This window comes from Nomascus leucogenys, chromosome 19 (genome assembly GCF_006542625.1).
Source record: "Nomascus leucogenys isolate Asia chromosome 19, Asia_NLE_v1, whole genome shotgun sequence".
Lineage (NCBI taxonomy): Eukaryota > Metazoa > Chordata > Mammalia > Primates > Hylobatidae > Nomascus > Nomascus leucogenys.
This window is the reverse complement of record NC_044399.1, coordinates 55,950,336-55,969,180: the sequence shown is the minus strand read 5'-3', so window position 1 is coordinate 55,969,180 and position 18,845 is coordinate 55,950,336. Positions and strand designations below refer to the sequence as shown.

The 18,845-nt window shown below is 42.6% G+C and overlaps 1 protein-coding gene across 1 annotated transcript in view; it reads right to left on the bottom strand.

The window, feature by feature from the left end:
• The window catches only part of CAPN13 (calpain 13), an 84,984-nt gene that overhangs the window by 48,977 nt on the left and 17,162 nt on the right, over positions 1-18,845 (bottom strand). The window contains exons 2-4 of the mRNA XM_030799806.1: positions 15,884-16,113; positions 6,305-6,377; positions 4,670-4,785 (exon numbers count right to left, since the gene is read on the bottom strand). Coding sequence (XP_030655666.1) covers positions 4,670-4,785; positions 6,305-6,377; positions 15,884-16,081 — 387 coding nt within the window. The 5' untranslated portion in view covers positions 16,082-16,113. The remainder of the gene's footprint in view (positions 1-4,669; positions 4,786-6,304; positions 6,378-15,883; positions 16,114-18,845) is intronic.

Below are 18,845 nucleotides of genomic sequence, written 5' to 3'. Positions count from 1 at the left end.
GCAGCAGGGCTTCCGGCTTCAGCCCTGAGCTTTGGCGAAGGCAAATTTCCACTGGGTGGACTCCACGGAAAGTTGGGTGGATGGGATCGCTCATCCACATGGCCTTTTCCACATCTGGATGTCCCAGATGGCAGGCTGTTGCATCCAGCCGAGGATGTAATTTCAGAGCAGAGATGGAGATTGAGACAGATATGTCGGTGGAGACAAAGCAAAGATGTTTTAATAGCTGCTAATAAGCCACTGCACTGTGGCAGGTTCTGCACAGCTGTGAACTTGTGTTCCTATTGCAGTGAGCAGCAAGATGTGTCGGCAGTGAGGTGGAGAGGCAACAGGGATGGTTTTAGGAGGGTGATTACAAAATGCATCCAAAGCACTGAGGGAAGCTAATCCCAGTCCCCAGAAGGGAGTATCGAAAAGACAATCTGGATTTTGTGCTTAATTGGGTGGCAGCATATAGTAGACAGCAGTCAGTTGGTGGAACTGTAGTTGAATGCTGGTCTTGCCTCTTATTACTTTAGCAACAGATGTTGAACAAGATAATTCTCAGGGACTCAGTTTTCTCATCTGTCAAATGGCAGTAAGAGTAAGAACTGCCTCATAGGTTGTGATTAGGATCAGATGAGATCACAAAAGGTGATATTATGAAAACAAGATCGTAGTTATGAGAGTAGAGACTCTTTTTCAGTGGCCGTTTGGTTCAGCACCTAGGACAATGCCTGGCACACAGTAGGACATCAAGAATGAGTAAGTCCCGGCTCAAATGAGCTTCTATGGTTAGTTCATCTTGAAAATAACTCTTAGCCCTATTTTCCCACACCAGTAATGCTGACCAAACTTGCTCTCCCTGTACAAAGGGGACATCAGATAAGTTTGCCACTCTCAGAGAGGATGCAAAGGGCCTGACTGGTGGTTAAGAATGAGGCCACCACCTGCATTTCCTGGTTCATGCCTCTGGGTGGGGAGGGCTGGCATTTGGATCGTGTCTGTACCTTCCAAGAACCATGCTCGAGGCCACTTTGCCAACACCCAGTGGTCTGACAGGGAAACCAGAGTGTTTTAGGCAAAGCATCTGAGGTGACCTGGGCACTGGGTAACTTTTGGAGAGCAGTACCCAAGCTCACAGCAATGAGAGATCTGCAGAGGTTAGTGCACTGCAGCCACTTCTGGGGAACTGTGTGACTTTCTTCACCACCCAGAAGGGCTGAGTGAGTCCTGCCTGGGCCTTCAGTTGTCCTAACCACCTAAGTAGCTCCACCAATGCTGGCATCCTGGGACAAGCCCAGACACAGCTCAATCCTGGATCCTCTAGCTCACTTCGTGGTGTGGTCCTTGAACCAGCAGCAGTAGCATCACCTGCCTGACAGGAGACCTAATATGCAAATAGTTGAATGAAAGGAGGCAAGAGCAGGATAAAGGAGGGGCCCAGAAATAACAGAGGGAAACTTAGTTGACTAGAAGGATATAGGTCTTCAGGTTGAAAAATATCACTGAATTCCCAGACAGGATTAATTTTTAGTAGGTGTACATATAGATTCCTGAACTCCAAGGAGAGAGAGCACCTTTTTTTTTTTTTTTTTTGAGACGGAGTCTCACTCTGTTGCCAGGCTGGAGTGCAGTAGTGCAGTGGCATGATCTTGGCTCACCGCAACCTCTGACTCCCTGGTTCAAGGATTCTCCTGCCTCTGCCTCCCAAGTAGCTGGGATTACAGGCATGCACCACCACGCCCAGTTAATTTTTGCATTTTTTAGTAGAGATGGGGTTTCACCATGTTGGCCAGGATGGCCTCGATTTCCTGACCTCGTGATCTACCCACCTCAGCCTCCCAAAGTGCTGGGATTACAGGCGTGAGCCACCGCGCCTGGCCAGTACTTCTTATAGACTCTCAGTTGGAAAGAACACGTTGCATACAAAGTCAAAGTCCAGAGAATAGATTAACATGAGATTTTTCTTTTGCAGCATTGGAAGCTACAAGACAAGGAAACAATGTTTACAGACTTTTCAGGAAAAGAAACGTGATCCAAGAATCCTAAACCTAACTGAAATATCATTTTTAAGTGAGAGCAAAGGAAAAACTCTCACATATTCTGAGGAAATTATTCAAGGAAATTCTATCTAATACAGGTTTAATTAGAACAAAAATCTTAAGGAGAAATGAAGGGTGGGAGAAACAGTGGTAGGCAATGAGTTTTAAATTTGCTTTTTATAAGAAACACACCTATAACAAAGTGAGCATGAAATTAATAATAAGAGATGAACAAAAATATAACAGGGAAATGTACATAACAGGAAGCCAAAGTGGCCACAGGAATATCAGGTAAAGAGGAATCCAAGGCCAGAGCATTAAATGCAACAAATGGGGATATTGTACAAATTTTGTTGCAATAGGAAGATAGCAAGATCGTAAACCTTTGGGCACCAAAGAACATAGCAGGAAAAGTGTAAAGCCAGAGCACCTGAAAGCGTAAGAAGAATTCTCCAAACAATAACTATGGGAGGAACTTCTCTTTATGATCTAACGAATCAAGCAGACAAAAAATAAGTAAAGATGAAAGACATAACGACAGATAAAACAATTGCCAATCATAGAGCTTGATTCAGTATGTAAAACTTACAACCACTGGATGATATAGATTGTTCTTGTGTGTCCATGAGCCATTTATAAAAACTGCTGTGGGCTTGGCTAGAAATAAAACTACTTTATTAATCTCCCCAAATGTAGAGAGTTATGAATTATATTCTCCGATTATAATAAAACAGAGACTCAGCAACTAAAAGATTATCCCTTGCAAAACGTAATCACTTGAAAATCAAATAAACTTTAAAGAAACAATCCCTATATGAAAAAAGATACAAAAACTAAAAATGTTTTATCTTAAACATTAATAAAAGTAAGAATTTTTATATCAAAACCTATAGATACACATCTCAGAGGAAAGTAAAAAGACTAAGAATATTAAGTGTGCAGTTTCAGAAAATCACAAAAAACAATAAAATTAGGAGAAAGTATAAAGGAATTAATAAAGATAGGATTGAAGTAACTAGTTATATAGTAAACAAAACCTCAAAAGAAAAAGAATAGAAAGACTAATGAAAATCAAAAGCTGATTTGTTAAAACAAAAACAAAAACACATCACCCACACAATAGATTGATTGGATAAAGAAAAGCAGAATTAAGAAAAAAAGGGAAAGTAAAAAATACAGCACAGATTGAGAAAGTAGATTTAGTCACAGATTACAAGAGGTTAAATGAATTGTCAGAGATTCATGTAAGCAACTCAGTGGCAATATATTTGAAAATGCCAAAGAAACAGTTGATTTTTCTAGTCAAGTATAAATTTCAAGAATTAACTTCAGTAGAAATAAAAGACCTGCTGGATAGCTATTGAATACATTGGAAGAATTAAAGAAATCACATTTAAAAGGGAGGCAGGCCCAGGTAATTTCACTATTGTCTATTTTACTTTCAAAGAACAGTTAATGATTAGCTCTCATTATTTTACTTATTTCAAATCAAGGTATGTAAAGCTCAATCAGTTTGTTTTAGAAATCTAGCAGAACTTAAACATGATAAAAATAACATAAACTAGAAATCAATTTTATGCATGATATAGGTACAAAAATTCCAATACAATTTTTAGCAACTTGAATGTACTGAAAGAAGAGTAAATCAAGGAAGCACATTACTGAAGTCAAGAGAAGGCAGGATTTGGCTCTTGTCACTCATTCAAAATTGTGAGGTTCTAGCTAATGTGAGAAAGCAAGAGAGCAAAATAAGTTCTGCAAATATTAAAAGGAGATACAAAATTATCTATTTGCAGATAATATTATTAGATAACTAAACCATTCCAGATTCTGTTAAAGAAAGAATTAAGAACTAATAAAAGAATTTGGTAAGGTGGCTAGATGCAGTTTAATATATGATCAGTAGTAGCTTTTCTCTTTTTTACCAGCACCAAGTTCAAAATGAGGGGAAAAAGACCTTATTTACATGAGCCACAAAATTATAAAATGTTTGAGAATGAATTTATCAAGAAAGATGCAGCACCAATATAAATATAACACTTTATTGAAGGACATAAAACTAGTTCTGAATAAATAGAAAGGTATCCCATGTTTCTAGAAAGGAAAACTTAAAACAATAAAAATGTAATTTTTCTAAATTAATACATAAATGCTGCTGCATTCTGTATCACAGTGGCTTTTTTAAAAAAAAATAGGGAAAATAATTTTAAAATTCTCATGGAAGAATAAATGTGCAAGAATTACCAAGATATTTTTGAGAAAATGGTAATGAATAATGAAGGAAAACTTAGCCTACCAGATGTTACCATTTCCTATAAAGCTACTGTAATCAAAATAGCATGATATGGCACAGGAATAGACAGAGACAAAAACTCGATGTTAGTTACAGGGTTCTCAATCAGTGACTCTTTTGCTAATCATTTCTGTCGTTTCTTTTTATTTACACAAAAACATTTCAACTGTCATCTTCCCTGTGTGTTGTCAGATTATAAACTTGAATCCTTTTTTTGAAGGTAGGGAGGGTAACTAACACAACTGTCACTTTCACCTCAGGTTTCCAGGCCAAGAGAAAACTTAAGATTTTCACCTTCCCTGTACTCACAGAGAACCCTGTCATATAATGAGCGCTGCAAGGGCACACGTACCCGGAAACGGAAAATGCCAGCATACTGGTGTGAAAAGCTTTGGACCATCAGGATCTTCTGCCTGTACTGTGGGTTCTGAGTCAAGGAGCCCAGTGCTGCCAGGAACCAGCAGTCACCTGTGAGGGGAGATAAGCCAGGAAAGGCTGACTGGACACACTTGGAAACCCCATCCCATAATTTAAAAGGTCCTTACCACCAGAGGCCACACACTTCCTTCTAAATAATGCATTTTTTTTTTCCTCTGAGAGAGGAGAACCGGGGGAGGGAGTCACAAGGACTGGCTCCAAGCAAGATAGAAGGGGCAGTGGTGGTGGTGGTGTTCATGGAGTCTCGCTCTGTAGCCCAGGCTGGAGTGCAGTGGCACACTCTTGGCTCACTGCAACCTCCGCCTCCTGGGTTAAAGCGATTTTCCTGCCACAGCCTCCACAGCTGCACCAAGCCTGGCTAATTTTTTGTATTTTTAGTAGAGACAAGGTTTCACCATGTTGGCCAGGCTGTTCTCAAACTCCTGACCTCAAGCGATCCACCCACCTCAGCCTCTCAAAGTGCTGGGATTACAGATGTGAGCCAGCACGTCCAGCCTCCGATTCTCTTTTTGACAGAGGTGCTCAGTTACAGCAAATTTTGGCAATGATGCTGTATACAATTGAGGAAAACTGATTCGTGTTTTTCTTTGCTATTAGCTCAGCTCATCCCTGTGCCGAAGTAGGGGGACGTTCTCTCCTTTTCCTCCTTGAGGGATGCATGGCCTCGAGTTTCTCCTTGGATGTCTTTGTAAGCCCTTTTGAGTCTCTCCTCCCCTCCCTGAGTCCTTTCTCCTTCACCCCTAACATGATCAATTTGTTTTGAATGCCATTTCACGCCAGGCACTGGGTTCAGTACAGAAGCCACAAAGATGGCCTCAGAGAGGTCCTTTCTCCAGTTAGGTGAAACCCTAACAGGGGAACCATTGGCTGGTGGCCAGGCAGGCTCTATTGACTTGGTCCAAGGCACGGTGATTTCACCAGGCCAAGTTCAAGTACAGGACCTATCATCTGCAAGCTGACATTCTGAAAGCTTAGAGTGTATTCTCAGAAGGGCTGTTGTCTTTGCTATCTCCCAACTCCTATCTACTGTCCAGCCAGCTCTGCCCTTTCACTCCAAGGCTTCTCTTTCTGAGGTTTCTCTTGGCCACACCTGGAACAGCCCAGGTACCTCCTCTTAGGCAGCCCCTCCTGTTTCCCTGTCCATGCCCTCCAGCTCTCAGCAGCTCCTTTGCTCTGGGGCTGTCTGGTGGGGTGAGAAGCAGTCAGAGAGTGCTGGATTCTTAACTCTGTTGCTAACTGAGTGTGTGACATTAAGCAAATTATTTTACCTCTTGCACTTTCCATTGTCACATATATAAAATGGGGTTGTTGCACACACAAGGTATCTTGCACGGTCATTGCAGAAACTCAGTGTATGTTTGCTTTCATTTTTCCTGTCTCCTTTTCCCCTGCTCATTGCAGCCTGCAGGACTGGGTGTGAGCAGTTTGTCCACAGCAGCACCAAGGGAACTGGCCTTTCTCCGTCAGAAGTGGGGCAGGACTCTGTGGGTAGGCACCACCCTCCACCACTTCCTATCCAGGGCACGGAGGGAAGATGTTGCACTCTTACCTGCGACTCCTTGTTGGATGTCAAATCTGCTTATATCATCCAGGATGAAGTGAGGAGGACCCTCTGGTAAATCCTTTAGGAAAGAGGGAGAAAAGCTATGAGCATCGTTTATTCCTTTGTATCCCAAAGTGACATCATTCACTTTGTCTTTCAAGGGTCAAGGTTAATTCTTAAATAGGTGCTTAAAATCCGAGTTAGGAAAGTTCACCACGTTCTTCAGCCTTTATTGCTACCAGAAGGCAGCAGGTGTCACGGAGTGTAAATGTAACTGACAAGACAGGCCATAAATGCATTAGCATACTACAGGAAGAGATAACACAAATAAGGACTTGGAGTCCTTGGATCAAATAGCCATTCCATCTCGACAAGGCAGTGTTTTATTAAGAGGTTGTAAATAAACCATCAAAAACGAATAGAATACATTTATTAGAGGAGAGGTTTATAAATGTAATAAAGTACTATAGCTTTCATAAGAAAGCTTTTGTTGTGAAATTGTATATCTCAGAAATTAGCATAGGTATTTTGGACTCCAGGTTTAAGTCTAGCCATGTGCTACAAGGGATACAAGGTACACATGACTCAGCTCTTTGCCCACACCCTGAGTAACTCACAGACCGGGTCTGCAAGGCTGCAGTCCCCTTGTGTGAGGAGCTGGTACTCAGTGCCTGGTCCTTCTTTAACTTCTAACACACATAGTGCCTGCCAGCCAGAGAAAGTGGTTATGGAGGATTCCCCCAGTGCTGCCACATCTGGGAAGAATATGAAGAACTGTCAGCAGGCACCGAAATTGTGAGAGTTCCCAAAGGGGATCCCCAGGCACTTTGGGAGAACACCAGGCCACAGGTCTGGCTTCTGCCCCAGCACCAGCCAGCCCTCTAGACTTGGCCGGGATGACCTCGGCCTCCTCTCTGTGCAGCTCTCCCTGGATTTGCATAATTTGGTAATTGGTCCTTGTATCATTTCTTTTCACATTGACCAATAAGTCTTCAGAGAGCAGGCCTGCAAACTGGAATTGGATTCATTTGCTCAGTAGCCATACATGTACAGAGTCACGTGCCTTGTAGAACCTGCCAGCTCTTCATAAACTGCCCAGGTTTCCTGGAAGACATGCACACTAAGGTGAAAATGAAGGTGTGCCCGCCTGCAAACACAGGGTCCTGGCTGCGGGGATCATTTTACTAAACTCCTCCTGCTGCTTTCTCTACAACTAACTGACCCCGTCACATGCCAGGAGGGGAACTCTCAGGCCCAGGCCCTCCCGGGTGAGGGGGACCCTGCGGTGGCACCAGGTCCGACCCTCTGCCAGAGCCATGGTGGGCAGAACTTTGGCATTTCCCCCAACGCAAGAAAGAGGGAAGGACGTCTGGAGTGCCTTCAGCTGCATGCAGGGCTCCAAGTAGAGCCAGTTTTAAAATGGTGTAGGGCCTTTCAGTAGCCTTTACTTGTCTCCTCTCTCTACTGGAAAAGGGGACTCGAGGTCTCAAAGGAGGCCTGCTGTCAAAGATCTTCCACTTGTGGGAAGTAAAGAAGAGATGGAGGCTGTGGCATTTTCAGACCAGGAGCAAAGATGGCTTTTCTCCATTTTCTTGACCTTCGCCACAGCTCTTCTTCACTGTGGGCCTGCTAGTTCCCCTCCAGGGATCCCCAGGGCAGGCATAGGTGTGCTTGGGAAGCCCATTCAGACAGACCTGCTGTGGAGTCCTACCCTAACATTTCTCCCTGGGTGAACTTGAGACCTTGAACAATTCCCTTTACTTTGCTGTGCCTCAGTTTCCTCGTGTGTAAAATGGGAACAATAATACAAAATGTAAGGACAGTTGAGAGAATCTAATGACGATGCAATCAAGGCAATGGCTGTCACTCATCAAACCCTTGCTGAGGGCGGGTACCTTGCTCCTGGGTTCTCTCTGGTAGGCTCCCAACAGCCTTGCAAAGCTGGACCAGTCCTTACATTTACAAATGAGGAAGGATGTGAAATACTTAGTGCAGTGTCTGACATAGTACATGTTCAATAAATATTGATCCCCCTCTTTTGAAATATTTGCAAAATTAAGAAGGCTATACTCAGACAAACCCATAGCCTCAGATGCATTCACTATTAAACAAGATAGAATAAAAACATGAATTTAGCAGTCAATTCATAGATCTTAGAAAGAAAAAGACAAAAACAGCCTCACAAAAATAGGAGGAAGAACTGAAAAGAACAATTAGTGAATTATAAACCAGAAAAACAGTAAGATTAATAAATAAATTGTTCTATTATTTGAAAGAAATGGCCAATAATGGTTTTTGCCATTGAAAGTAATGGCAAAAACCACAATTACTTTTTTACCAACCTAATATTTGGGGGAACCACAATTACTTTTGCACCAACTTAATATTTGGGGGAGGGTTACATAGACCCAATCTTTGGCAAATATAGTAGAGAAACTCAAATAAAAATAGAATTAAAAATTGGGCTTTAGAAATATAAAATCATGATGTAGAATTCTATGCCAATCAATTAAAAAATCTGATGATTTTCTGACAAAAATTAACTTGGCTAACATTGACTCGTGTTAGTAAATAAACTGAAAAGACTAACAGCCTTGGAATAGTATTTTAAAGTTACCAAAGAGTATCACCTGAATGCCCTGTAAAGGCTTATAGGTACATGCAATTTTTCCTCTGTGTTCCCTCAAACTTTCAGAGAATAGAAAATTCCAGTGTCATTTACAGTTTCAGTGTAAAAATAAAAATTAAAAAAGAATCCTGCCACCATTTAATAAGCCAGCATAGCCTTGATGCCCAACCTGAGAGAGAACACACAGACATACCAGACTTATTTTGGATAATTTGTTATCATCGTGTAGGATTTGCTGTAGAAATGCAGAATGCAAGGGTGGTTTCACATCAGACATCTAATAATATGAAGTAGCACTTACATGGGCCAAAGGGAGAAAAATTTGTATCCTTTCAATAAATGCTATGAAGGCATCTGATAAACATACAACAACTTTTTATGATTTACTAGAATAATAAAAGTTAAAAACAAAAATTTTAGCTAATTAGGAACAAAAAGCTATTTTAATGTGATGAAAATTAAATGGTGATGATTTCAAACCACAAATCAATAGTTGACTTCAAGTTTATGGGAAAACATACGAATCGTTTGCATCAAAGCTAGGCACAAAAGCAGCTTCTATATCTCCTGTCCTCTAAGCTGCTTGTTCCTCCTGGACCCTGAACTTTAGAGCTGTGACCAATAATCCAAAAAGAGAATGGTAGGAAGGGATGGAAGTGATATCCAGGAGCGTTTTAGTCTACCAGGCTGACTTCCTGAGACAAGGCCCATTAAGAAAACAGGTAAAGATGGCTGGGAAAATGGGAATGTGCTGACTCTGGGAAGGCCACCTGTTACCAGACGGGCCAGGCATATCAGGGCAGTGAAGCCAGTGTGATGAGAACCTAGATTAGATTCAGGCTGAACTGCCAGCAATGGGCAGTCTCCAGCTGACTGTGAATCACCCAGCAGCTTCACAGACAGGGAGACTGCTGTGTCCCACCTCCCACTACTTTGATTTCATAGGTCATTCAGAGATAGTGTTCAAGATTCACATAGCTTCTCAGGGGATTCTGAGACCCAGCCAGGGCCAGGGAGCAGGTTCAGAGAAGTCAAGCGATTTGTCCCAGGTCACACAAGAAACAGGCTCTGAATCAAGTGTCTGCCTCCACAGTGTCTGGTTCTTCACTCTGACCACACCAGCAGTCAGCATCTTCTCAACTTTATGTTTTCGGATCCTGTGAGATGGAATTGGCCTTTGAAGGCCCTGAAACATTATTAGTACAGAAGGAAGCTGGGATGGTTAATTTTATATACCATCCTAACTGGATCATGGAGCACCCAGATACTTGGCTAACATTACTTCTGGGCATGTCCATGAGGGTGCTTCCACATGACATTAACATTTGAGTTGGGGGATTTAGCAAAGCAGATTCCCTTCCCAGGGTGGGTGGGCACCATCCAGTCTATTCAGGGCCTACACAGAACAAAAGATAAAGGGAGAATTTGCCCTTTCTCTGCCTGACTCCTTGAGCTGAGACATTGGTCTTTTCCCGTCCTTGGACAGGGAATTACATCATCCATTCTCTGGTTCTCTGGCCTCCCACTCAGATTTAACTACATCACTGGCTTTCCTGGGTCTCCAGATTGCAGGTGGCATATTGTGGGACTTCTCAGCCTCTATAAGCATGTGAGCAAATCCCTCCTAGTAAATCTCTCATCATAAATATATCCATAGGGTATCTATTAGGATATACGTCAATATGTTAATGAGATATATACTAGGATATATTTATATAAAATATATTGATATACTTACTAGCAATAAATATGTCAACAGGATATATATTAATGATTCTTTTTCTCTGGAGAACCCTGAGTAATACAGAAGCCAACAGCAATAGTTAAGCTAAGTAATCTTAGGAACTTAATTCTGGATTGTGGAGACCTTTCTCCAGGCAAAGCTTGGGGGTAATCTCTGTTATAATTAGATATGTCAGAGCTCTTGTAATGCAAGGGCTCCTGGCATCTTAGAAAATACCCTCTCTGATGTGATCTCAAGCCAGCTGCTTTACCCTAATCGTCTCCAGAGGTAGATGAAGAAATATGCCAAGAAATAATATCTTCCATGTGACAGCACTCGACATATTTCTGCATTCTCTCTAAAGATTTCCACATCCTCACATGGCATGCTGCTCTTGGATAAGAGAGCCCTGTGTTTAGCATCTTAGTATTTGGCCCTTTCACACGGTAGCCAGAGTTCAGTCTGGGACAGGTGGCAGCGTCACTCCCTTTTCTATTTTTGCTAGAGGACTTTGATTTATTGGCATCAAAGTTCTCTGGCTGAATGACACTTGGCTGTTGGCAGGGTCACTTTCTGCCATTTTTTGTTACCTATTGCCTTATGGAATGTTTTCATAACCTAACCTGCACTTACAACTTTACCTTGTTAACCTCTTCCTTTCCTGAAGAACACATTTTGGTCCCAAGGTGAATCGTTTCTAGTGAATGATCCTTTCAGAAACTGCTCTAGCTGCATGGAAGGAAGGTGCCACTTGGATAGGCAGTGCCTTACTCTAGGATGGCCACAGGCAGGAAGCCACAACAGGGCTGTGCTGAGCTTCGAACACCTGTTAAGCAACGTGCTTGGGGCACACAGCCCATTTTTCAGTTGAGAAGTAAAACGTGTTTTACTATAAAATGGGTACAAAGATGAAATTTCAGTTTATCTGACAATATTGGTGATTGCTGTGAAGCTCTACTGTCTACCATCGTGTACTGTCCAATATGGTAGCCACAAGCCCTATGTGGATACTTACATTTAAATTAATTTAAATTCAATACAATTTGAACCTTTAATCCCTCAGTTGCATCAGTCACATTTCAAGTGCTCGATAGCCACACGTGACTAGTGGCTACTGTATTGAACAGTGCAGGAAGAACATTTCCATCATCACAAAATGTTCTGTTGGATGGTGCTGATCTATTTAATGAGGATGATAATATTATCTACCTCACAGGACTGTGAGGGTAATTAAATGAAATATTGCATGTAAAGTGCTTAGGATAATACTTCACATGTGTGCATGCTTGATAAATTATCCAGGAAATAAAAATTCTCCTAAGAGGGGTCCACTCTAAGTACTAAATTTAGCTCAGGGAAATATCACATAGATACCTCACATGTAAGTGTAATCCTTAGCACTGTCCCATGCTGAGACCAGGGTTGTAGGAAGCATTGAGGCTGATGAGGAGTCGGGTCCTCTCAGTGCCATTTGCACAGGGCACCATCATGGGCTGTTGCGGAGCCTGACTGGGGGAGGTGGAGGGATTGGAAATAGAATGAAGCAGGATGTGAACGGGGCTTCCTTCTACTTCAGAAAAAGTTTCAGCAGCAAAATGGATTAGATTATTGGGTTAATTGTTAGTGGAAGGAAGGACAAGAGCCAGAGGAAGGAAAGGGTAGCTAAGATGGTGGGGCGGAGAGAGAAAGAAAGTTATATGACACAAAACAACTTTTCTGCACCAGGCACAGAAAGCTAAGCCTGGTTCTCATGCCCCTGACTCTTGGGCTAGTGTTGAACCTGCCAAGCTGGGATGAATACTCAAAACAGAATGATGTCCCTTGTGGTTTACCAGTTGCCTACAGGAGGAGCTTTCTCATTGTCTGGAAAAACTTAGAATGTGGAGATGGCCTAAAACACCTTGGTGCTACCTCAGCCATTATACAGTTGAAGTTTAAGGGCCACCGGTCAGACCTCAGGACAGGCACTCAGAAAGCTATAGCTTGGGAGTCAACTTTCTAAAAATAGTGATAGAAAGCAGAACATGAGGCTGGGTGTTGTTGCTCATGCCTGTGATCCCAGCACTTTGGGAGGCTGAGGTGGGTGGATCACTCGAGGTCAGGAGTTTGAGACCAGCCTGACCAACATGGTGAAACCCCATCTCTACTAAAATACAAAAATTAGCCCTGCATGGTGGCTCATGCCTGTAATCCTGGCTACTCAGGAGGCTGAGGCAGGAGAATCGCTTGAACCCCGGAGGTGGAGGTTGCAGTGAGCCGAGATTGTGCCACTGCACTCTAGCCTGGGCAACAGAACAAGACTCCATCTCAAAAAAAAGAAAGAAAAAAAAGCAGAACATGAGAAGAAAGGCATTTTCTACACTCCAACCTTCCTTCAGCCCCTGACCCACATTTTTCCCTGAAAGAGTTTTCTTAAACTGGCCGAGGGCTGAAGCTGAGATGGCTGGACTGTGAAAACCCAAGAATCCCAGGGAATAGGCCCTGAGGCTGCTACCTTATGACTTTTCCCAATTAATCACAGTAACAAAAACTAGTGTTTACTTAGTGTTTACACTGTGCTAGACACTGTTCTAAGTATTGTACTCATTTAATACTTAATCATATGTGGTACAGGTGCCATTTTTATCCCTAAAAAAAAGGGCAGAACATAGACAGATCAACTTTAGAGAGGGATTGATTCCTGTTTTACTCACATGAGGTAGAAGATTCTACTAGTGCAAAAAACATTACTAGTGACAGGCAGGAGCCCAGAATAGGACATGAGCTTATGATGAGGCCTTACAGGGGCCATGTGACGTGGTGTTAGGAGCTCAGGTCTTGGAACCAGACTCCTGGGTTCAAATTCCAGCTCTACTATCATCTAACTATATGACTTTGGGCAGAGGTCCTCCTACTCTCTGATTCTGCTTCTCAGCTGCAAAATGAGGCTCATAACAGTACCTTATCATAGAGTTACTGTGAGGATTGATGAGTCAAAGCTCCTAAAGCCAGGCCTGCCATACGGTTATCACTCTGTGGGTATGGCCATTACTACTAGGATAGGGCCAGGCTGTTGCGGCTCCTCTTCCAGTGCTCTCTGCAGTCACAGCTGTACACTGTGGGTCAAGGACATCACAGTGTCGAAGGGGTGAGTGCATTAGCTTTTTTCTTTACTGTCCTACTTGGAAAATAGGTCAACTCAAGGTTTCTTTCTTGCACGTGTGAACTTGAAACATGCATCTGTAGATAGGGTCCTTCATTCATCCATTCACTCATGTACTTGTTCATCCAAATTCTAACAGAGTCCCTATTAGGCACTTAAGTCAGTGGGGGGGAAAGTGCAGCAGGTGGAAAGAATCTTCATTTAAATTCTAGATCTTTCCCTCACTAATCATGTCACCTCGGCATATCATATCACCTGTCTGAATGTCAGTTTTCTATAAAGTTAGCAGAAAACAAAGGAGATAAAGTATGAGAAGACACATGGAAAGCTCTGGAAAGTACTACACAAAGGTAAGTCTTGTCAACTGTGATAAGAAAGACAAAGAAATATGACATTTAAAAGGAAGTACCAGAATGAAAAATACCCCTCTCCCCAATCCCCCCAGTAGAGCTCAGGTAAGCTTCTGGATGAGGAGAGTAGTAATGGGAAAAGCAGATTCAGCCCCTGGCTGCCTCTATTTTGGGTTCCTGGCATTATTCTTTATAAGTAATTTCACTTCTGTTGGCCTCAGTTTCTCCTTGCCCCCAAAAGACATCACAAGTTGAGTTGTGAGATTCAGATAATTAGAATCTCTCAATCCTTTCTAAAGAGAAGTGTTATAAATTCTTCAACACTATAAATATGGTCTCACATCTATTGCTCAGCACCTTGTGAGAAAAAAATCCCACCACTTTCTAAAATAATCTCAGCCTCTGAAAATAGCAAAGGGAAAAAAATGACCTCTTGAAACTTCTTTAAATAGAATTCTCTGCTTCAGCTCTCCTTAGGAGGTAAAGGCTAGAAGAAGAGAGTCGTTGTTGAGGACTTACTGCCAATAGCTGATAAGAGGACCCCAGAACACTGAAACACCCCACTTTTCTCTAAGCAGCATCCCAAAAGCTACCTGATCCCTAACGCTTCCCTTCACCAAAGCTTCAAATCTGTCCCAAAGTAGGGCAAGAGGTGTCGCCTCCCAGAGCCTGATGTCTTCAGTTCTCCTTCCCATGTGCAAAACTGAATTAGATATCCACAGAGTAGACAAATACTTTAGAGGACCTCATAGCCTCTTAGTAGCCACCATTAGAAAATAACTTTACTCTGTAACCTACCTTCGCTTTATGGGAAGTGTTTGGACAGTGCTTGGCATTTAATCAGTGCTCAGTAATGGCTGCAGATATTATAATGATTAGCTTACTAGACATTCTATTATTCTATCTCGTTCTAGGTTATGCTGGCAGCCTACAGAAATGTGAATAGAGGTTTGGGCAGGAGGGTCCCCGTGGTGCTTATCCAGGTGCTTTGCATCAGCAGTAGTCCTGATGAGATTATCAGAATGTTGAGTCAGCTGAGACATTTTCCGTGGAGTTGTCATGCCCTAAAATTGAGATAGTTCTAGAAAAACCAGGAGGGCTCACCTAGCTGCAAGGTAGAGGTGGTGGCCATCTGCTGGGGTTGTGGAGTCAGGGAGGTCTGAATGTTGTCCTGCAATATCTCCCTAATTTTAAAGCTGATGTCTAAAATTCTCTTACAGGTGGTCAAGCCTCGCTAAGATTGATAATGTGAATATAAAAGAGAGAGGGGAGGTGATTATTTAAATTCATCCTATAGTGTAAATGACTGACCTGATATCTTCCCTTTGAGCAAATTCTAACAGGGAAGGAAAAAAGAATATAAAGATACTGACACCTGAAGAGAAGAAAGGGTGACAGAGTGATAGATGGGGTCAATTATGGGGTGGAGGAGACTCCAAAGAGCAACAACTACAATCTTCATACCCATGGTTTCCCATTTTTTGGATGAAAAACTGAGGCATTTTAATTTAGTGATGTACTTAGTGTTAGAACTGGGTTAGAACTCAGGAGTCTGGGCTCCTGGTTCCTGCTATAGCATCTTCCCATCCCCCTGAGTAGCTACAACACTGGAGCAGAGATACCCGGTGAATTTCATTCTCCTTCCAGTTTGGTTTGGCCCAACCTCCTTTTGGCTGGAGGTGCCATGGCAGGCGATTCCAAGGACCCTGGAGCTGGGTATGCTCCTGTGGGGCTCACTCACCCCTGGCCGCTTCCATGTCACATTGGAGAGGCTTTTTTCCTGGAGCAGCTTCTGGCCTATGGAAGAATCTGCTGCGGGGAATGTCTCATCCTTAAACTTCTGGCCCAGGCTCAGGCAGTGATCCCTCAAGGTGGTAAAGTCTTGGTCTTTGAACTTGATGATGGAGGTCTCCACTGAAGGGTCCTGGTTATATGCCATGACTCTCCTTAGAAGACTTCCGAGGTCCTTTCCTGTTGGGGAGAAAAAGGGATACCTTTGGGGTAAGCCATCAAGTCCTTTGCATCATCAAATGTGAGCCCCAGATGGGCACTCTGATATACCACCCTTTACAGGGACTGAGACTAAGTCTGCACTGTCCCTGGTGGCACAGTCAGTGAGCCTGAACTAGGATTCAAGCATCCTCACTCCCAGTTAACCTTTCAATCTGCTGTACAAAACAGCTTTCCAGTGTGCTCTCACGTGCACAAGAGGCTATGGGATACTAGTACATCTCATGAATATTTATTGAGCACTGCCAGATGAATAACTGGTAGATAGGTTAAAAAAAAGGTGTCCACAGCTTCCCTGAGTAGCAAGTGCACAGAGGCCCATGAGTTGCATTGGAAAGGTCATGGGGTGTTGGAGGGTTTTGTGGGGTGGGGGCAGAGAGGGTGAGTAGGAAGTGTTGGAAGAGATTGCCAGAAAGGTAGGTTGGAAAACTGAGTGAGGAAATGTTTTATACCCCATAAACTCTGCAGGGCTGTTGAAGAGGTGGGGCATGATCAGATCTGTACATAGAATGGGGCTGCTAGGAGCAATCTGGGGACCAGAGAGAGGGTTGGGGCAGGGACTGGATGCAGGAAGGAAGCCAGGAGCTGCTGCACTTGTCCACAGGAGAGATGGTGGGAGAGCATCAGAAGGGAAGATGGTGGAGCGTGGACAGATTTGGTGTAATTTCATAGGTGGAGAATTGAATATGGGGGATAGGGAGGAAAAAAAGAAAACAAAGAAAAGATAGTACAGTGAATATCACATGGGTTTTGAAGTTTGCTTTCTGCTTTCATCAACTACATACTGCTTCTGCAATTTGGAGCGAATATTCAAGACTGTGAACCTATTTCTCCACCTGTATGGATTGAAGCTATCAATCTCATAGGTTTGCTATGATATTAAATAAGTTTTGACCTAACCAACTGAGCAGAGTGACAGGCATGCAGTAATCCCTCAATAAATGTTAGCATCCTAATTTTCCTTGAGTTGACAAGGAAGGCTGAGGTTTCTTGTTCAGGCAGCCACAGGAATGTAACTGGTGCCATTTACCAAAAATTTACCACATACTCCATCTGTGAGGCTGGCCTGGATGGGAATCCTGCATCCATACTTCCTAGTTATGGGAATTGAAAAACCTCTCTGGTCCTTAAAGTAGGGCTTTTCAAGCTTCTTTGACCAGGGTCAGTGCAGGTGGCACAAAAAATCCCAAGGTCCTTGTGTTCCACCCATTTCCACTTCACAGTAGAAAAGGAAGCAGGTGATAATGAATGAGAAAGGACTATAAAGGAATAAATTCTAAGGAAAGAATATGAACTCATAATCAAAATTTTGAATCCTAGAAAAATGTATGTAAACTTAATATAACAGCAATTTTCTTACAATTACCTTGTAATAGCATGTGGCAAGTTATTTAGATAGCACAAATTCATAGACAGAATGTCATCAGTGAAGTGTCATTGTGCAAGCATATTTGGAGAGAATTGTGCATACAACTGTCTCACAAACAAGATATGAATAATTTATACTTACATTTGAACTATTAGATTGGACCATACAGAATTGTCATTTTTGTAGGTCAAAAATGATTGAATATAGTCAGTTTCATAGGGTTTAATGTAAGGTAAGAAATGGTTAAATACAGACAGTTCAGTTTAGTTTAACCTAATACACATGTACATTTCTTCAATTGAGTTCTTGGAGAATAATGGCACAAAATATTCAGTATGTCTCACCACTCACAATAGGGTTAAAAAGAGGGCCCACAACAAATTAAATAGTGATAAAGCTGAAATGTCAAGGTATCATTCAAGAGTAAGAAAACAGTGATAGAAATTGATTGTCAATTTAAGACAAAAGGCAATGGCACTCGATAATGAAGAGTTGTGAAAACCATGGGTCTCCCAATTCTCTGTGCATGCTCGGGGACAGTGGAACCAGCATAGCATTGCCAAGCCTCCTACCTCTCAGGAAAATATTGAATTACAATGTGTGATAAACTCTAGCAATGAGCTAGTTTTGGTTTATGAAAACCAAATTTTAGTTACCCTTAATAATAGAATTATGGGATTGCCTGTAAGTAGCCCTTAATTGCATATAAAAATGAAATTCTAAAGAATTTTGCTTTATTTATCCCTTGGAATCATACAAAGGTCTTATATGTGAGGATCGGTTCCTAGTCCATCTGGGGGGCCCCCACTGTCCACTATTAGGTAGGGGACTGGCCAGACTTTAGGAATTCCCGTTCTAAGATTCACTTGCCTCATTTGTGAAATAGAGATGATGATACTATTACACACGTTATAGGGTTGTTGTGAGAGTCGTATGAAACCATACTTCCAGAACACTTAGCACAGTGACTGGTAAGTACAAAGCAGCCAATACATGGTGGTTATTAGGATGATGATCATTGTTATTTTGAGCAGGAAAGGACTGTGCAGAGGCCCAACACTGTCTAAGACGAGGACTTGCTCATACCCAGGACAGGCTAGGCTCAGAGGGGCTTGCAGGGTGAGGGCCAGGATGGTCAGTCAGACCTGGGCCCTGGGCTCTGTTACTGCTCTGCATTCACTACACGGGCTGCCCAGGCCTAGGGGAAGGGAAGGCTTGGGGACAGGCAGCAGGCTGGGTGTCTGCTGCCACGGAGGTGGGCTGTTCTGGGAGGAGACTCTTGATGGGGAAGGGAGAAGCAGGCAGGGGAAGCTTGTACCGCCTC